At 31.3% G+C, this 21877-nt stretch overlaps 1 protein-coding gene across 6 annotated transcripts in view; it reads right to left on the bottom strand.

Moving 5' to 3' along the window:
• Positions 1–1637: 1637 nt before the first annotated feature.
• LOC143222369 (semaphorin-2A-like) overlaps positions 1638–21877 on the bottom strand; it is a 222792-nt gene continuing 202552 nt past the window's right edge. For all 6 annotated transcript variants that reach the window (XM_076448814.1, XM_076448816.1, XM_076448813.1 and 3 more), the window contains 5 exons: positions 20093–20244; positions 19522–19568; positions 16724–17005; positions 15798–15907; positions 1638–7274 (listed from right to left, as the gene is read on the bottom strand). In XM_076448814.1, coding sequence (XP_076304929.1) covers positions 7218–7274; positions 15798–15907; positions 16724–17005; positions 19522–19568; positions 20093–20244 — 648 coding nt within the window. In that variant the 3' untranslated portion in view covers positions 1638–7217. The remainder of the gene's footprint in view (positions 7275–15797; positions 15908–16723; positions 17006–19521; positions 19569–20092; positions 20245–21877) is intronic.

Genomic DNA, 21877 nt, shown 5'->3' on the forward strand with positions numbered 1-21877 from the left:
AAAAAAAAAGTAAAGGAAGTACATTTGCTAAGTTGTTTATTTTGGAATTTCGCGCAAAGCTAAACGAGAGCTATCTGTGCTAGCTGTTCCCAATTTAGCAGTGCAAGACTAGAGGGGTGGGAGATAGTCATCACCACCCACCGCCAACTCTAGGACTACTCTTTTACCAACGAACAGTGGGATTGATCGTAACATTATAACGCCCCCACGGCTGAAAAAATGAACGTGTTTAATTTGACGGGGATTCAAACCCACGATCATCGAATTACAAGTCGAGCGCCTTAACCACCTGGCTATGCCATGGTTCTTTTATTTTTCTATAGTAGATATCTTCTCCCTTAATGTGAATAAAGCTGCAACTTCACACATTGTGCAAAACATGCCAATGACAGTAGTATCTTTCAATGGTTGAGTAGATAATATCTGGAGGTTACAGCCTTTACTATGTTGTATGTGAATGAACAGTCACGTGGGTAACATTAATCATTATGGGTATATCTAATGTGTCTCGTATATCTGCAGTATTGGATTCAATTTAGTTTTACGTGCTTTATAACGGAAGTCATTTGGCAAGAACACATCTTAAGATATGGTAACTGCTGACCACTTCACTGTTGAATGTTCACATAAGAATCCAACTGTGTTTCGTTACTTTGCAATATAAATAAATATTACTTACTCAGCCATTTTCCTAAACTTCGATTTACTTCGTAAATTTTTTATCAATTCTTCCATTATGAAGTAGACCTATCCAAAACTCTTACAAAAGCCTGTTTTACTTGAGAATCTTATAACAAGAGGTGAAACACAGAATGTCAGCTCTATAGTTTGGCACACTAACCACAGTTGGCCCATCAAAAATGTTTTTAATTCTAGTTTCTAAATGCTTGTTTGTTTTGTTTTTTGGAATTTCGCACAAAGCTACTCGAGGGCTATCTGTGCTAGCCGTCACTAATTTAGCAGTGTAAGACTAGAGGAAAGGCAGCTAGTCATCACCACTCACCGCCAACTGTTGGGCTACTCTTTTACCAACGAATAGTGGGATTGACCGTCACATTATACACCCCCACGGCTGGGAGGGCGAGCATGTTTAGCGCGACGCTCGGATTACGAGTCGCACGCCTTACGCGCTTGGCCATGCGTTCTAAATGCAGAATTACGGTTTGGATGGCTTGGTTTTTGAATTTCGAGCAAAGCTGCTCGAGGGCTATCTGTCCCTAATTTAGCAGTGTAAGACTAGAGGGAAGGCAGCTAGTCATCACCACCCACCGCCAACTCTTGGGTTACTCTTTTACCAACGAATAGGGAGATTGACCGTCACATTATGATGCCCCCATGGCTGAAAGGGCGAGCATGTTTGATGCGAAAGGAAGTCGAACGCCTTAACCCACCTAGCCATGCCGGGTCAAAATGAGAAAAGAAAATATTTATATTAGCTTCGTTGACACGTGAAACGAGAAAAGATAACTCATAGTTTTTTTGCTTGAGAAATATATGTTTAAAATAAAATGTAAACAAAAGTTTCCTTCATGGCGCCTTGTTTTTCTTTATATAGACGTTATTTAAAAAGTTATTATAATTTCCAACCCATTAGTAATTTACATTTGGTCGTTAAGACAAAAAAACATAACAGATCCACATTAATATGAAGTTTTTAATTAAATTAATTCACAGATACAAGGATTCTTTGAATTAGTAACAACAAATAATGAAGACTATAATTTACATAATGTTACATATTTAAAACATCACGACACAAAAATTAGCACGTGACTTGGTATAATGCATGATAAAAATCTTTCAAAGCTATGAGTATTCCCTCACAGTTAAGTTATAAATTCATTAGGTAAATAGGAAAAGTTACATGTTTTAGATAACGTAGTGGTTCATCTCAGGCTTCACACTAGACTGCATATCCATTACACATTTTGCAAGGAATTCACTAATACATTGATACCACACATTTGTTGGATTGCTCCGTTGGATATTATTAAGTGTCAATTTACTGACACTTCAAGTGTTCATTTATATTGGACAAGTGGCTAAATATTTATTGAGCAATGCTTTTTGAAACACACACACACTAAAGGTATGAATGTTTAAGGCTTTAGATTCTAGTAACATTCAAAGATATATCTCTATGTGAGTGTTTTTGTATATAATATTTTCTATAACACATTTGTTAACTTGGGATAAGCGCATAACCTACATATTAACAGAACTACTCTACAGTTATTTCAACATGGCTTCTACGTTCTTTTCCTTTATCCCTAATTGGAAACTGAAATAGAGTACTAGTTTATGATATAAAGTAATGTATAGTCTCTCTCTTTGACATCCAGTGTTTAATACGCTTCAAAACTGCAACAATATTCCATTATGTATATTTTACAGTTATTATTTAATATTAACTATTTTGTAATACTCTTCGTAAGCCTAAACTGTTAAATGGTATTCAATCGTTTAAAATATGGACTTGAAAGCTTTATTATTAAAATGATCAACTATAGTGACTTTACGTAATCATAGAAGATAATTAATATGGTAATATAAGTATACACTCAATATTAAAGTACAACAACAACTACAGATTTCCTGCCTTTGGCACAGAAGTCATGTTTACAAGTACACAGTAATAATAAAGTCACATGTATTACAGGTACAGTACTAGTTGGCTAATGAGGACTAACAGTGTTAACCAATTTACACTCTCGTACTAGCCGTCCCAGAAAACGTGACAACAATTGACAATGGATTACTCTTTTCATACTTCTGCAGAAAAATCGGTTGAAACTGGTTAACTGGAAATATTTCAACCTTTATCATACAAGTGTTTGAGCCAGATAGAATTTTCATGTGCTTTATTATACCAAGAAAGTAAAAAATGACTTTACAGCTTCTTCTGTTGAGTTATATTATTCGATACAATATCAGTTCAAATAGATTATACTTTTACACCTCAGTTCCTACAATGTTTTATGTCAATCTCCTGAGTTGATAGTGAATATCTATTATCAAAAACTACATCAGAAGATCCCATGAATAATCCTAAAGTAATTCTTCCTAGACTAACTTAGCTTCACGTTACACAGATTACCATCATACATAGATCACATTTTAAGAGTAGATGAACACTTGGTTTTCTCCAATGTTAAGTGAATCAGATGTTTGTAAAATTACCTCACTTATCTTTAATATCAAGCAACATGCTTTAGTAGTTTACATAAAGATAGCTACTCTTGACCACGAAATGTTACAATATCTAATTTAAAACATTTAATTATTATGTATCCATGCTACACCAACAAGTACAGAAATTACCACATCGTAACTACCGATCAAACACGTAATCAACAATATGCATGTTGAATTTCAAAAGTGCTACTAGTAATACAGAACCTCTCTACTAATTCTGAGAAGAAATCATTTTCTAGTTTAAAAAAATATTGTTAATTTTGCAATATTTAATGCAACAGAGAAACCCAACACGAAATGAAACAAACTAAATGTTTCAAAACTGAAACCGTCTTTCAGTTTCATCTCTTTCATGCACATAGTTTTAATATTTCATTGAAAAAATAATAAAAGATCACAAATGTAGCATTTATAATATTCTGTAGCAGGAGCCAAAGATACGAGTTACTAATGTATTTTTATATGAATGAAATACAATGAATTCACCATCTGATCCAGAAAGATTCTCTTGCTGCAACTTTTTTGTATTCCTAATATCCCAGATAAACAGTAAACTTGTTCAGCCAGAGACTTCTCAAATTACTTATATTGAAAAAAAATAACCAAATTCTGAGAATAAACTTATAAACATGGGAAGGTTTAAGAACATTACAATAAGTTTTGTTTATAAATTCGATTTAGCACTTTGACTACCATTGGCCCATATGTCCTCCTTCCCTCTAGACCACTGTTACATAAGTCTGGAATTGTGTGTTACGAATATTCCCCACCTCACTTTTGAAAGTTTATTGGTTTTAAACGACAAAGTATCAAAATGTATCTCTTGTTTTAACTGTATATCTAAAAATAATCCTAGTACAGGAAGTTAGCTATAAGATGGACAGTGAAAGACTCTACAAGTAGCATGACCAATATAGCTTCCCACTCATTTACAATATTCTCGTATTAAATTCTCATATGAGGCAACACTGAAATGTATTCTTTGGTGTCTTTAATGATAAATAAAATATAAATCATTAGATTCTATGTTAGATGGAATGATTGTAAAATAAATGAAAAGGTTTTTTGTGTATATTTGTTTATTTTATATTCAGATAAGAAAATGATGGACCAAAAAGAAATCTTCCAACATTTTGAGTCAAATATGTGAAACACTGTAACTAGACACAACTATTTGTTATTCGTAATAACTATATAAAATAACTTATAAAAGTAAGAAAAGATAAAATATGCTGTCTCAACTTAACTACTGTATTTTAAAATGCACAAAAGTTCACAGTTTAAACAAACAAACAGAAAAAGACAGACAAACACTTTGAAAAATCTTAAAATATAAATTTTGTTAATTATTAAAGAATGACCCTGTTTTGTATATACTTTCTGGTCATAATTTGGACTGGAAAAAAATTGAGAGGTAGGTAGCTTGAAGGACTAGTTGTCACATTCCTTTCTAATCTTGAGATTTAAATCTATGATCAATTACAATACCACAAACATTTTCACAAAACTAAACCCTTTGATGAAATACAAACCCATTCAACCCCTTACTTCCACTAACAGCAAAAAGTATAGGAATCCTCAAATAATTCTCAGATTAATGTAGAAAGTTGCTGTTGTTTAGCTTGAAGTTTATTACAATAAAAATGACCAATTCACCTTCTACTTAAAACTTTAAGAAATCTCAAATTTCAGGAAATTATGTAAATGATTCAATTTTTACAGAACTTTCCACAACACACTATAATTCTGATGTCACGACACTTAGAGCTAAATTGTAATACATTATTCGCAAGTGTTTTTTTACAGCTACACATCTTTATGTGTCACAAAATTCCCTATCGATAGCGTTGATTAAACCATTTGTCTCTCATAAAAGTTCACTTAACAATTTGTTTTCTTAACAGGATATGCTAAATGTTACTGCAGTTCCTAACTAAGTTATCATAACACATGATACCACTTGATCAACACTGTAACTATATTTTATTAAATTAAACTGTTACTTCAACCCACAATTATTGGATTATCTATTGAATCCCAAACTGGTACATCCTTTATTACTTCTTAAAATGAATTATTTTCCTTATATTACTATTTTCTAGTCTATTATTTTATATGCTTACTCTCCATCCTATGCATCACAATATATTCTATTAACTTTTCTCTTACACAATCCATGAATTCTAAATTCACCAAACAAACCACTGGGGTTCTTAAGTCCTATTCTACATGTCATAAAGTTTTTTTTTGAGATTTATTAATTTAAATGTTGAAAGATTACACATCATTTCTCCATTTTATAAATTTAAAAAGTTTTCATATTGGCACTGTAGTGTACACAATTCTGGACTTTGAGATGTCACATGACACTGTATGTTACTAGGCTTTTTTGTTGTTGTTGTCTCGCTATCTTACACATTGTTAAATTGTTTGTTGAGTCACTATATTATAATCTGCTAGGCTGTTTCTTGACTTACAATGTTATGTTATTAGGAGTCTTGCTGACTCACTATCTTGCACACCACTAGGATCTCAATGACTCACAGTCTTTCTAATTTTTAACTCCAGTTCACTATGCAATATATAAAAAAGTTGCTTGTTTGCCAATCCATAAGCCACAAGACTTGTCGACCTCTTACCTTGGAAGTTACAAAAAATGCGATTATTCATTGACATTTTCCAGAAGATCCTATTGGTAACATCAGTAATCATCTCATACTTTGTAGACTCTCATAAGGGTAATAAAAGTTACAATATTTTGGCACCAGGTTAAAGCATAAATATATGGTCATTTTGCTTGTTCATTTGGTACACAAGCATAATGTCCATATGTCAATACCATGAAAGGTTCCATAATTAATGATTTCCCATTACATTACAGTTATTTCTCTTCTGCAGATCAACAACTAGAGTGGAAACACTAGTAAGTTCCAATTGGCACAATCATAGTACTGCACAAAAGGGAAGGTTTTATTTTAATTTTCACAGTTCTACAGTAACTTGGCTACTAACACTGGAGCTAAAGTCTATTGATTCAACCAGCATCATGGAATTTCATCAATTTATATAGGAAAGATGGAAGTTACAATCCTTTGATTTTATACTAAGATGATTGCACTTACAACTCTTGTTTCATAAGTCTGGTGTATCTCCATGAGGAGTACTGTGAAACCAGTTCCAGCACCAACTGATCCTGATGCACCTCTATGTCAGGATAGAAGTTATATCCTGTTTCACCAGGCAGTGAAACATTGTAGTACCTCTAAGGAATTATGACAGTAAATCACTTCCTATCTTGATTCCGATATGTTATCTCACCTCCGTGGAGAAGAGAGAGGGAACCTCCAATTTTCACCTGACTTTAGAGCACTTCTGTTTCACCATAGAGAGCATGGTAGCAACCACGTACATCACCTGGTGACAAAACATTTCTGGAGAGGACAAGTAGGATAATAATATTTCATCTGACAAAAGAAAACTTCAACATGTCAGTGGTACTGATTGTAGCAACCTCAGACTTCACCTAATGTCAGAACAGTTTTTCACCACCATCGAGAAAGTTGTAGTAATTATGAACTTCATCTGATGATGGAACACTTTTGCATCTCACGGAGAGGATGGTAGAAACTCCCTATTTCACTTTATGCCACAAAACGACTGTACTATATGGTTAACGGCTATTATTTGTTTTGTCAGTGCTTGAAAATTTTGTACCTTTATGGAAAAGATGGTACATACACGTTGACAGAGAATTTAGAAACATTGGCATAATTTTCCTCTTAATGCAACTTTGTGGTAGTTGCATAGTAATGCAAACGGTAGCTTCAGTTTTCTTTTCTTGCCCAAAGAAAAAAAGTGAAAACTTTAGAAAGCAAATTTCAAAATTATGTCCTAAAGAAGTCTGAAGAACAAACAAACATGTAGACAAATAATCACAGATACTAGACAGATATTATACAACACTCTGATGCTTATAACAGTTTCTCTTCCATCTTCTATACACCGGTTGTCAAAGAACTTGTTTACAGAGACGGGCTTCCTTGGTAGGTCACATCATTTGGGTGTGTTCCATGGCATTTCTAAAAAGAAAAAAAATATATATATATTATATACATAATGGTTTTAGAATATCAAATTATTGGTGAATTACTAATTTTTTAAAAATATATGTTGTTGTTAAATACATCAAATGACTAGATAAAATAAATTATTGAGGCCATTTTGTTTTAGTATTAAGTGTGTGTGTTTTGAATTTATTGAAAAGCTACACCAGGGCTATCTGCACCAGCTGTCCCTAATTTAGCAGTGTAAAACCAAGAAGGAAGGCAGCTAGTCATCACCACCCACCACCAACTCTTGGGCTACTCTTTAACCACTGAACTGTGGGATTGACTATCACATCACAACTTCCTCATGGCTGAAAAGAAAACCATGTTTGATGGGACTGGGAATAGAACCTGTGACCCTTAGACTTTGAGTTGAGTGCCCTAACAATCTGGCCATACTGGGCCCTTTTCAGTATTAAAAGAGACTTTAAATGTTGATTGATTTTTGTAATAATTCAGCAAATTTTTGAAATAATATTCCAAAAAGTGAAAGAACCACATGAAACAATAACTATATTTAATGGATTATGGTAAGATGTTATCAGAACTGCTGCTAAAGTTTACACTTTAACTCCTTTCATGACTTGCTCAAGTTATTACCTCAGACACCCCCTATGTTTCAAAAAATACTAGCCCAGGTTAATTCAGGCAAACCACTTCTTACCACATTTTTAATAATTTGTCCAATTTTTGTCACATATTAGTATGTATTACAGTCACTAGATGGCACTAAATATACTGTGTGTTTTTTCTGATCTCTATTGAATTTATTCTGAATTATGTATCAAACACTGCAGAAAAATATTCGTATTCTTTACCATAGTTCCTTTGAAGCAACATATATCATTTACAAATACAGAAAGAAAACATTTATATATCATGTATATTTTGTGCAAAAATACGAAAACTGATCAAAAATAACCTTTGTTTAATTAATATGTACAGCTGTCAAAAATAAACTTTGTTTAATTAATATGTACAGCTGTCAAAAATACCCTTTGTTTAATTAATATGTACAGCTGTCAAAATAACTTGTTTAATTAATATGTAAGCTGTCAAAATAACTTTTGTTTAATTAATATGTACAGCTGTAAAAATAACTTTTGTTTAATTAATATGTACAGCTGTCAAAAATAACCTTTGTTTAATTAATATGTACAGCTGTCAAAAATAACCTTTGTTTAATTAATATGTACAGCTGTCAAAAATAACCTTTGTTTAATTAATATGTACAGCTGTCAAAAATAAACTTTGTTTAATTAATATGTACAGCTGCCAAAAATACCCTTTGTTTAATTAATATGTACAGCTGTCAAAAATAACTTTTGTTTAATTAATATGTACAGCTGTCAAAATAACTTTTGTTTAATTAATATGTACAGCTGTCAAAAATAACCTTTGTTTAATTAATATGTACAGCTGTCAAAAATAACCTTTGTTTAATTAATATGTACAGCTGTCAAAATAACCTTTGTTTAATTAATATGTACAGTTGTCAAAATAAACTTTGTTTAATTAATATGTACAGCTGTCAAAAAATACTCTTTGTTTAATTAATATGTACAGCTGTCAAAATAACTTTTGTTTAATTAATATGTACAGCTGTCAAAAATAACCTTTGTTTAATTAATATGTACAGTTGTCAAAAATAACCTTTGTTTAATTAATATGTACAGCTGTCAAAAATAAACTTTGTTTAATTAATATGTACAGCTGTCAAAAATACTCTTTGTTTAATTAATATGTACAGCTGTCAAAATAACTTTTGTTTAATTAATATGTACAGCTGTCAAAATAACCTTTGTTTAATTAATATGTACAGCTGTCAAAAATACCCTTTGTTTAATTAATATGTACAGCTGTCAAAAATAACCTTTGTTTAATTAATATGTACAGCTGTCAAAAATAACCTTTGTTTAATTAATATGTACAGCTGTCAAAAATAACCTTTGTTTAATTAATATGTACAGCTGTCAAAAATAAACTTTGTTTAATTAATATGTACAGCTGTCAAAAATACCCTTTGTTTAATTAATATGTACAGCTGTCAAAAATAACTTTTGTTTAATTAATATGTACAGCTGTCAAAATAACCTTTGTTTAATTAATAAGTACAGCTGTCAAAATAAACTTTGTTTAATTAATATGTACAGCTGTCAAAATACCCTTTGTTTAATTAATATGTACAGCTGTCAAAAGCAAACTAAAAAAACCTTACTTTTTGTTTTAAAGAAAAAGTCCAGTATATAAGAGGTTAATGCCAAAATACATACCCACTCTTCAGGATTTTCATATGAGGAACGTTAACATTTTAAAAGTAAAATGAAATTTGGGGGCATTTACTTTTCCAATATTGTAGTTATTTCTTTTGGCTATTCCAGAATACAGACCTTTTTCCCTTCTCTATTTCTCTCTGCATTTTCACCCCTTCCTATATTAAAGACACAATGCTGTCTTGTGTGTTTTACACTACATATCTAAATTTGTTTCTATACATATATTTTCACCCCTTCCCATATTAAAGACATGATGCTGTCTTGTGTGTTTTACACTACATATCTAAACTTGTTTCTATATATATATTTTCACCCCTTCTCATATTAAAGACATGATGCTGTCTTGTGTGTTTTACACTACATATCTAAATTTGTTTCTATACATATATTTTCACCCCTTCCCATATTAAAGACATGATGCTGTCTTGTGTGTTTTACACTACATATCTAAACTTGTTTCTATATATATATTTTCACCCCTTCTCATATTAAAGACATGATGCTGTCTTGTGTGTTTTACACTACATATCTAAACTTGTTTCTATATATATATTTTCACCCCTTCCTATATTAAAGACACAATGCTGTCTTGTGTGTTTTACACTACATATCTAAACTTGTTTCTATACATATATTTTCACCCTTTCTCATATTAAAGACACAATGCTGTCTTGTGTGTTTTACACTACGTATCTAAACTTGTTTCTATACATATATTTTCACCCCTTCCCATATTAAAGACATGATGCTGTCTTGTGTGTTTTACACTACATATCTAAATTTGTTTCTATACATATATTTTCACCCCTTCCCATATTAAAGACACAATGCTGTCTTGTGTGTTTTACACTACATATCTAAATTTGTTTCTATACATATATTTTCACCCCTTCCCATATTAAAGACATGATGCTGTCTTGTGTGTTTTACACTACGTATCTAAATTTGTTTCTATATATATATTTTCACCCCTTCCCATATTAAAGACACAATGCTGTCTTGTGTGTTTTACACTACATATCTAAACTTGTTTCTATACATATATTTTCACCCCTTCCTATATTAAAGACACAATGCTGTCTTGTGTGTTTTACACTACATATCTAAATTTATTTCTATATATATATTTTCACCCCTTCCCATATTAAAGACATGATGCTGTCTTGTGTGTTTTACACTACATATCTAAACTTGTTTCTATATATATATTTTCACCCCTTCCCATATTAAAGACACAATGCTGTCTTGTGTGTTTTACACTACGTATCTAAATTTGTTTCTATATATATATATTTTCACCCCTTCCCATATTAAAGACATGATGCTGTCTTGTGTGTTTTACACTACATATCTAAATTTGTTTCTATATATATATTTTCACCCCTTCCCATATTAAAGACACAATGCTGTCTTGTGTGTTTTACACTACATATCTAAACTTGTTTCTATACATATATTTTCACCCCTTCCTATATTAAAGACACAATGCTGTCTTGTGTGTTTTACACTACATATCTAAATTTGTTTCCATATATATATTTTCACCCCTTCCCATATTAAAGACATGATGCTGTCTTGTGTGTTTTACACTACATATCTAAACTTGTTTCTATATATATATTTTCACCCCTTCCCATATTAAAGACACAATGCTGTCTTGTGTGTTTTACACTACGTATCTAAATTTGTTTCTATACATATATTTTCACCCCTTCCCATATTAAAGACATGATGCTGTCTTGTGTGTTTTACACTACATATCTAAACTTGTTTCTATATATATATTTTCACCCCTTTTCATATTAAAGACACAATGCTGTCTTGTGTGTTTTACACTCACGCATCTAAATTTGTTTCTATACATATATTTTCACCCCTTCCCATATTAAAGACATGATGCTGTCTTGTGTGTTTTACACTACATATCTAAACTTGTTTCTATATATATATTTTCACCCCTTTTCATATTAAAGACACAATGCTGTCTTGTGTGTTTTACACTACATATCTAAATTTGTTTCTATACATATATTTTCACCCCTTCCCATATTAAAGACATGATGCTGTCTTGTGTGTTTTACACTACATATCTAAATTTGTTTCTATATATATATTTTCACCCCTTCCCATATTAAAGACATGATGCTGTCTTGTGTGTTTTACACTACATATCTAAACTTGTTTCTATAGATATATTTTCACCCCTTCCCATATTAAAGACACAATGCTGTCTTGTGTGTTTTACACTCACGATCTAAATTTGTTTCTATACATATATTTTCACCCCTTCCCATATTAAAGACATGATGCTGTCTTGTGTGTTTTACACTACATATCTAAACTTGTTTCTATAGATATATTTTCACCCCTTCTCATATTAAAGACACAATGCTGTCTTGTGTGTTTTACACTACATATCTAAATTTGTTTCTATATATATATTTTCACCCCTTCCCATATTAAAGACACAATGCTGTCTTGTGTGTTTTACACTACGTATCTAAATTTGTTTCTATATATATATTTTCACCCCTTCTCATATTAAAGACACAATGCTGTCTTGTGTGTTTTACACTACATATCTAAATTTGTTTCTATATATATATTTTCACCCCTTCCCATATTAAAGACACAATGCTGTCTTGTGTGTTTTACACTACATATCTAAACTTGTTTCTATACATATATTTTCACCCCTTCCTATATTAAAGACACAATGCTGTCTTGTGTGTTTTACACTACATATCTAAATTTGTTTCTATATATATATTTTCACCCCTTCCCATATTAAAGACATGATGCTGTCTTGTGTGTTTTACACTACATATCTAAACTTGTTTCTATATATATATTTTCACCCCTTCCCATATTAAAGACACAATGCTGTCTTGTGTGTTTTACACTACATATCTAAATTTGTTTCTATACATATATTTTCACCCCTTCCCATATTAAAGACATGATGCTGTCTTGTGTGTTTTACACTACATATCTAAACTTGTTTCTATATATATATTTTCACCCCTTCTCATATTAAAGACACAATGCTGTCTTGTGTGTTTTACACTACGTATCTAAATTTGTTTCTATATATATATTTTCACCCCTTCTCATATTAAAGACACAATGCTGTCTTGTGTGTTTTACACTACATATCTAAATTTGTTTCTATACATATATTTTCACCCCTTCCCATATTAAAGACATGATGCTGTCTTGTGTGTTTTACACTACATATCTAAATTTGTTTCTATATATATATTTTCACCCCTTCCCATATTAAAGACATGATGCTGTCTTGTGTGTTTTACACTACATATCTAAACTTGTTTCTATAGATATATTTTCACCCCTTCCCATATTAAAGACACAATGCTGTCTTGTGTGTTTTACACTACGTATCTAAATTTGTTTCTATACATATATTTTCACCCCTTCCCATATTAAAGACATGATGCTGTCTTGTGTGTTTTACACTACATATCTAAACTTGTTTCTATAGATATATTTTCACCCCTTCTCATATTAAAGACACAATGCTGTCTTGTGTGTTTTACACTACATATCTAAATTTGTTTCTATATATATATTTTCACCCCTTCTCATATTAAAGACACAATGCTGTCTTGTGTGTTTTACACTACATATCTAAACTTGTTTCTATACATATATTTTCACCCCTTCTCATATTAAAGACACAATGCTGTCATGTGTGTTTTACACTACATATCTAAACTTGTTTCTATATATATATTTTCACCCCTTCCCATATTAAAGACATGATGCTGTCTTGTGTGTTTTACACTACATATCTAAACTTGTTTCTATATATATATTTTCACCCCTTCCCATATTAAAGACACAATGCTGACTTGTGTGTTTTACACTACATATCTAAACTTGTTTCTATATATATATTTTCACCCCTTCTCATATTAAAGACACAATGCTGTCTTGTGTGTTTTACACTACATATCTAAATTTGTTTCTATACATATATTTTCACCCTTCCCATATTAAAGACATGATGCTGTCTTGTGTGTTTTACACTACATATCTAAACTTGTTTCTATATATATATTTTCACCCCTTCCCATATTAAAGACATGATGCTGTCTTGTGTGTTTTACACTACATATCTAAACTTGTTTCTATATATATATTTTCACCCCTTCCCATATTAAAGACACAATTTTGTCTTGTGTGTTTTACACTACGTATCTAAATTTGTTTCTATATATATATTTTCACCCCTTCCCATATTAAACACACAATGCTGTCTTGTGTGTTTTACACTACATATCTAAACTTGTTTCTATACATATATTTTCACCCCTTCTCATATTAAAGACACAATGCTGTCTTGTGTGTTTTACACTACATATCTAAATTTGTTTCTATATATATATTTTCACCCCTTCCCATATTAAAGACACAATGCTGTCTTGTGTGTTTTACACTACGTATCTAAATTTGTTTCTATATATATATTTTCACCCCTTCCCATATTAAACACACAATGCTGTCTTGTGTGTTTTACACTACATATCTAAACTTGTTTCTATACATATATTTTCACCCCTTCTCATATTAAAGACACAATGCTGTCTTGTGTGTTTTACACTACATATCTAAATTTGTTTCTATATATATATTTTCACCCCTTCCCATATTAAACACACAATGCTGTCTTGTGTGTTTAACACTACATATCTAAACTTGTTTCTATATATATATTTTCACCCCTTCCCATATTAAAGACACAATGCTGTCTTGTGTGTTTTACACTACATATCTAAATTTGTTTCTATATATATATTTTCACCCCTTCCCATATTAAAGGCACAATGCTGTCTTGTGTGTTTTACACTACATATCTCTTATCTCTATCACAATACTTTATTTGATCTTTATATTAGTATACAACACTATACCGAACAACTTTGTTTGTTTTTTTCACCAACTAATAAATGTTTCACTTCTAAGATGTTGATATTAAATGTAATGAATTCGCTCCACTCAGTTAACATAGAATAACTACATCGAGATGGAGACAGTGAAGAAACAGGGAAATACTTTTCATTTTCTGGGGAAAACAAAAGCAAAAAAATAGTGAAACACGTGAACCGAAAAATAACGTGGCACTCAATCTAATAAATAACTCAATGCTATTGGCTGTTAATCACCACTTAAAGCAGTATGGTGAGAAAATGGCCAGAAACGATAGAATACAGCCCACTACAAGGAGTCTTAATTCCTGGTGTGAAAAGCACTTTCAGAAATATCGTTATTAAATTAATTAAGTTGAGAAAGAGAGAAGGTATCTAGACATCTTCCCATAGAAGAGGTGTACAGAGAATGTGAAAGATCCAATTTATGCTCTTAGCAACCCTGGGATGTGGCAAAAAAAATCCACAAGCAACAGAGTGTATCTTACCCCAAGATTAGAGACCTTGTGCTGAGGCACTCCATAGAGTATTGTTTAGCAATGTCAAAAGAGAGGTACTTGATATGTAAGGCTACAAATCCAAGAAGTAGAATTAAATGGGAGAGTAAAAGATGTGTGAAATGAGCTCTTTATTATGATTCTTAACAGGGTAAAATCTGCAACTAATAAATGGTAACTTGTATGTGAAACAATGAATAATAATGGCACTGTGTAACAGTTTGGGACAACATGGGATCTATTGGTACATCTTTGTTGTTACACACTCTTAACTAAATTAACTTTAAGAAAAATAAATAAATCTTAAAGCCAGCCCTTATTATTCATAAACGTATCAGGCTTTTTCTTAAATTTATTTAAGTATCTTTCTACAGTTGCAGTGGACAAGAAGGTCCGAACAAACTTAAGTATTGCTTTTGGGGGAATAAACATAGAGGCACTCAATAAATATTTATTTATGAGGGTTCTCCTGTTGTAGTTACACTAATAGTACAGAAGCTCATCTAAAGACTTATACAGCTGTACCTAATTACACAGCCAAGTTACTGTATCAAGTTAAATAAAATCTGAGCATCCTTGCATCATCTCACAAGTAAAACTAGCCATTATGAAACTTCAACACATTAGGACTATCTGTTAGTTGTGCTGTATGTATATATTGTACATACAAAGCTATGTGACTTGTAACAAATTAACTACACAAATAATAAAGTAACAAAAAGTCCTTACAAACATCAGGCACATAAGAGACTCAATCAAAAAACTGATACTTACGGCTTGTTTGTTCTGCCATGTTTTCATAGCAGTTTTGTATTTCTCAAACTCGTGACACCAATCAGAGTAAATCTTCTTGTAATCATTTTCTGATGGAGCACTGCACGTTTCTTTAAAAATAACAGTTTGTTGTTAGTGTCGTAACAATAACCTTTGTTTCTTTTAGAAAAATAACAGTTTGTTATTAGTGTCGTAACAATAACCTTTGTTTCTTTTAGAAAAATAACAGTTTGTTATTAGTGTCGTAACAATAACCTTTGTTTCTTTAAACAGAACTGAAGTGTTTTATAACATGTTGAAATATTTGACAAGTTCAAAACTTATTACATTTTCAACAGTGATATAGTTTTCCATCAGTTCACTTACACTAGTTTTTTATTAAACTATTTATATAGATTTAGGATTAGAGTTTTATAACAGTAAGAGCTGATAACCATACAAAAGTTGTATTATACACATATTTTGTTATATATTATTATTGTATATATTTTGCTGTATATCCATATATGGTTCTTTTTGTTTTTTTACTGATTCACTGATTGGGATTTGATTTATTATTTCCTTTCAAATTAATTTCACAGAAACGTTTTGGAAAAGGGCAATGAACTTTCCAAACACTTACAGATACATGTAAAGTATAGCAAAATACACACAAAAGAGTATTTAATATACAAGTAATTATTAAATAATTTCACATGAAATTTAAACCAGGAGTATAATACAAAAACACTTTTGGTATACCAATGTCTTAAACAATAGTATGTATCACTTATACCATTATAATTCAGTTGTGGTCAAATACAAAACTGGTATGAATTATATGGTTGTTAATCATTTCTTTATATATGTATATATAATTAGTCGTTTAATACTAAAATAAAAATTATGAAAGCTGTACCTGATGGAACACTTTTGAAAGCACTTACTTGAATCCACTGTCACTGTGTAGTTACACAAAATGTTGTTCCCTAGTTTACAAATGTAGTGACCACTATCATGGTCAGTCACTGACATAATGACCAATCCATGGTCTGAAGTCAGAAGATACTTATCTCGGTGGGGTTTAATCAGATGAGTTCCTTTTTCGTGGCTGTAATGGATCCATTGAAGTGGACCCATGCCTAACCTATCAACTTCCTGGGAGACAACTGTACAACTGAGATGAACGCTCTGTCCCCAGAATACGTGCATCAGTTTTTTTTTCTCACCTATGAATGACAAGTAACAAAAGGATTAACAGGGTTTTAAAATTTCAGTGTATTAAAACTTTATATTGAGTTCCTATTATCACTTGCTCCCACAAAACTGTCCATTTTTTATGTACCTTCAAATTGTAAGAACAAAGCACTTAATTAACTTGACTGACCAACATAATAACCACCTCATAAGAACTGATTACATCAATTAGTGTCAGAAAATATACAATCAAAATTGAGATCAAGTTAATTAACACCACCATGGAAACAAAGAACTGAAATATGTGTTGTTTCTCATTATTACGGTTTTGATTACTTAAATTTCACAAGTAACTGAAATGTTGCCATTATGATTTATTATTATTATGTTTAGTTAATTCGAGGGTGCTCAGCTTAATTAATTAATTAGTGTTGTGACTTACAAAAAATAATTAACTAATTTAAATTAGATTTTTTAAAATTATTCCCATTTTTGACAATTTGAAATATACAAGTTTGAAGTGAAAATAATATGTTAGTTGATTGTTATTTGACTAATAGTCCAGTTATAAGTCAATTATCAATTTCAACTAATGGATCACATTTAGAAATATGCAGCTTCTACACTTGGAAAGTGAAATCATTCTTAAAGTACCACCAATAGCAGGTCAAACTGTGAGTTTAGTAATCTTTGGGTTTCAACAAGATGTTTTCCAGTGACATAATACTTTGTCTTCATACAACTTTCACAGTTTATTATATCCCTGTGGAATGTTATAATGAGTCCTGTCAGTTCCCATCTTTAATGAACAATGATATTTGTGACATCTTAGTTGGCTAAAGTATTCATCTGATCAGCACAGTTCTGGATATGTGTCCTACTATTTCATAATTATTTATTTTCCACTCTTTCAAGAGAATTCCAAATGTTATCAAAAATTAATTAACCAGGCTGATAACCGAGATTAAAAATCTCCATCAATCGGTCTGATGACAATCAAATCCTTGACCAAAAGAAGTCCTAACAGCTTTCCTTTTCCAGTTGATGGTGTTTTGTTAATTTGTTAATGATTTTATAGCAAAAGACAAATTAATACATTAATCAGCAAGTATCATTGTTCAGAATTATCTCAAAAATATAATGAAAAATGAAGACAATATTTGTTTCTGACCGTTGAACATTTATAAACCTTTTTTGTAAAATAACAGATTGATATACAAAGGAGTATGTTATGTTAGAACGACTTTGAAGATGGAAATTAATAAGTCAATCAACAATTACAGTCAATATAAAGTTGTGGTGGAAAGGCATGTACCAGAACTACATTTTGAAATTGTTTGATATATAACACTATGTAACAAAATTTTTACTACTTCTTGTTCCTGGACAGAAAGTGTTGTTTCCAATTGCTCATGCTTAAAGTAAATGGAAAAGACCTATTTTTCTTTCAAACTTTGCTTTTATGACCTGGGAGCGAATAAGGAAAACATGATGGGAGACTATATTTGGGATCTGATACGTGAAAATGATTTACATTACAGTCACAAATCTCGAAAAACTACTCACTTCTAAACGTTTTTGTATAACTTTAGTATAAATACATGAAAATCTTGATTCATATGTTGTTTTATTCAGACCTTATGTAAATGAAAATGTGCAAATTTGCCTATTTTAACATAGAAAATAAGTTAATTTCTAAATTGAAGGGAATAATGACCATTTTCTGTAATTTTACAACATAAGCAATTAAGAAATAACACATACTATCCAGGAACAAAATTTGTGTTACATAGTGTAATAGATAATGTGATGCAATTGAAAATTTATCACTTATGACAAGGGTAACAGCTATTTCCAATGGAAGATATTCACATCTTCAGATTATAAATATGTTTTCATATTGGAGACTTAAATTTTTCAAGATAGAGATATTCCTTGTACGTATTGGTATTGTAAAAACAAACATGGTTAACTTGGGTCACCAGAACCATCCAGAAAGAAGATACAAGATACAAAACAAGTCACACCCAAGCCATGATAAGCAAGTTATGATGTCTCATAACAGGTGAGAACTTACAAACACAAAGGTCAGTGACAAATTACATCCACATATCCCACACAACACTACACAAAATAATGAAGATGGATCTTCACCTAGAAAACTGACATAAGTTGGTTCTGTGAAATATATATCAATCTAAATATCCATTGGACATCTGCATACCTCAAGCAACTGTAGAATAAAATAAGTGTTCATGCTTATGTATACAAAGATGTAGCAGTCAAGCCATTGAACTGATAATTGATTATCTTCATACACTAGATGACTTACGGAAATCTATCACATGAGAGTGGTGTGCTTTGAATGTGACATTTATACACTGGTGCTATGAAGTGCCTTTCCTCCAGACATACAACATTAATAAATACAATGATGCACTCCATATAAACTTAGAACTTTAGTAGGATATTTCTTCTCCTTAAAATGATCTTAAAGATACTGTGTTTTTATAACTAAGAGAAAATTTAACATGAATTTTTTACTTACAACTTTTACAGATCTGAGGTATTGCATTAGTCACATCCTGCAAAAGACTGCACAGGAAAAAAAAGGACATTATTATATATATATATAAAAAATTTCTGTAGATGCTTACAACTGACACAACAGTAACATAAAACAGAAGTAAGAGTTATCAGACATATCTCATGAGATATGTTTTACAAGACCTGTTATATCTAGGCTGTGACCACTCAGCACTTTTTAACAACCATGTAAAACCTATACATATAAAAGTAAGTAAGAAACTGAACATTATAAATGTATTTGAACAGAAACAAGTTTTAATTTTCGAGTAAATTTTAGAAATGTGGATCTTATCCAGTTTGATGTTACCAAACTTCTGTATAAAAGTGATTCTAAGTGATAGAGCATATAACTATTGAATGGATATGGACCAGAAAATAGTCCAGTGTATTGTTTATTCTTGTGTCTGAAACAAGTGGTAGTTAGTTCAATGATGAAAACATAAAGGTTTGTGAATGCAGAACATAAAAAATCAGACACGAGGATGTACAGCTTTAATACCTTAAGAATAATACAATTCATCTATAGTTACCCTGCCATATAAAAACGACATTCTCTATGCTCTTTGTCCCAGCCACAGTACGGGTCCTGCGTGCACTGTAAACAGTTCCCATGTCTTCCTTTGCACATTACCAAATCAAACTGCCTGACGACACTGTCTGATGCTACGTACAGAGATTTGTGCTAAAATGACACATACTTATAATTAAAATTGATAACGAATGTACGGAACTGACATTTAAACTGAAATGAGTGTTGCATGTTAATTGATTCTGTCGAGTTCATGCTAAAACTTCCACTATTTAAACAGATATAAATTGTGATAAAAATTAGATCCTATTTTATTTAGTATAATACAAAACACTTTTCATAACATAATGGACAAAATGCCCACTGGTGGGTCAGTGGTAAGTTTACAGAATTAAATCTGAAATTCAATTTACCACAGTGGATGTAATGTTGATAACCCATTATGGAGCTTTGCACTGAAACAAAACAAGTCAGCATTAATCTTTTCTGATTTGTTTTATATTACAAATGGAAGTGTTTGATACAAGGAACAATCGTGTAATCAACTTATTTTCCTAGCAGTGTTAAAGCAGTTGGTGTTTTGTTTCTAACAAATGTATGTTTTTATTTAGTTTGTTTCTGAATTCTATGCAGTGCTATTCAAGGATGGCTGTCTGTGCTAGCTGTGTCCCTAATTTTGAAGTGATAAGACTAGAGAAAAGATACCTAATTAACACTACCCACCACTTACTATGGGACTACTTTTTGGCCAAAAAGGAGAACTGACTGTCACATTATAAGACCCCCAAGACTAAAGAGTGATAATGAGATTCAAAGCCACAGATTGTGAGTCCCATACCTTCCAGGTCACTTATGGTTTAGCACTATAGTACTTAATAATTAAAGTTAACTTATCATTCATTATAGTATATTTGTTTTCACTAGCTTTAATTTCTTTATTAACATCATAAAACCATTTAGGCTTCAAGACACAACAGAAAATTAGTTTTACTAATTTCAACAAACTGTAAAATTCACAATTGACAGTCTACAGACTTCAGGTTTTTAATCGAATACTTATCGGGTACTGACCATGAAGCGTTGACCAGACACATGAAGATCAAGGATTGGAAATGACAGAAACTGAACATAATTATTCAGCATTCTTTAGAACACTGAAAGAAAGTAATAGGTTAAGGAAGATAAACTAAATAGAATTTCAGAACCTTAGTTTATTTAAACTTGGCTAGAACTGAGCCATAACATTCAGTTTAACATGTTTTATGGATTGCATATTGTACTATAAGTAAAACTTTATAGACATATTTAAGACAGGCTGTAAGTGTCTGTGGTTGAATTCGTGTTGTATCAAGCTAGGGTCAGATCAGTCACTACTAAGTGGTTTAAGCGAGGTTGAATCAGTGAAGTCGAAAGCAAAAATATACACCAGGATTTGGAACGACTTAGGAATGCTGTTGAATTTTAACGAAATAGACAACCCTTTTTCAATGTTTGTAAACAGATTTTGATACTGTTTAACACTGACTGACTGAAAGATTACACCTTACCTTCTGTTTATAAACAGATTTTGATACTGTTTAACACTGACTGACTGAAAGATTACACCTTAGCTTCTGCTTATAAACAGATTTTGATACTGTTTAACACTGACTGACTGAAAGATTACACCTTAGCTTCTGTTTATAAACAGATTTTAATTGTTTAACACTAACTGGAAGGTAACTTTTTCTGCTGTTTATGAAAAAAAAAATTGTAACATTGTACTTTTTTTGTCTATAACCAAACT

The sequence above is a fragment of the Tachypleus tridentatus genome, chromosome 8 (genome assembly GCF_004210375.1).
Source record: "Tachypleus tridentatus isolate NWPU-2018 chromosome 8, ASM421037v1, whole genome shotgun sequence".
Lineage (NCBI taxonomy): Eukaryota > Metazoa > Arthropoda > Merostomata > Xiphosura > Limulidae > Tachypleus > Tachypleus tridentatus.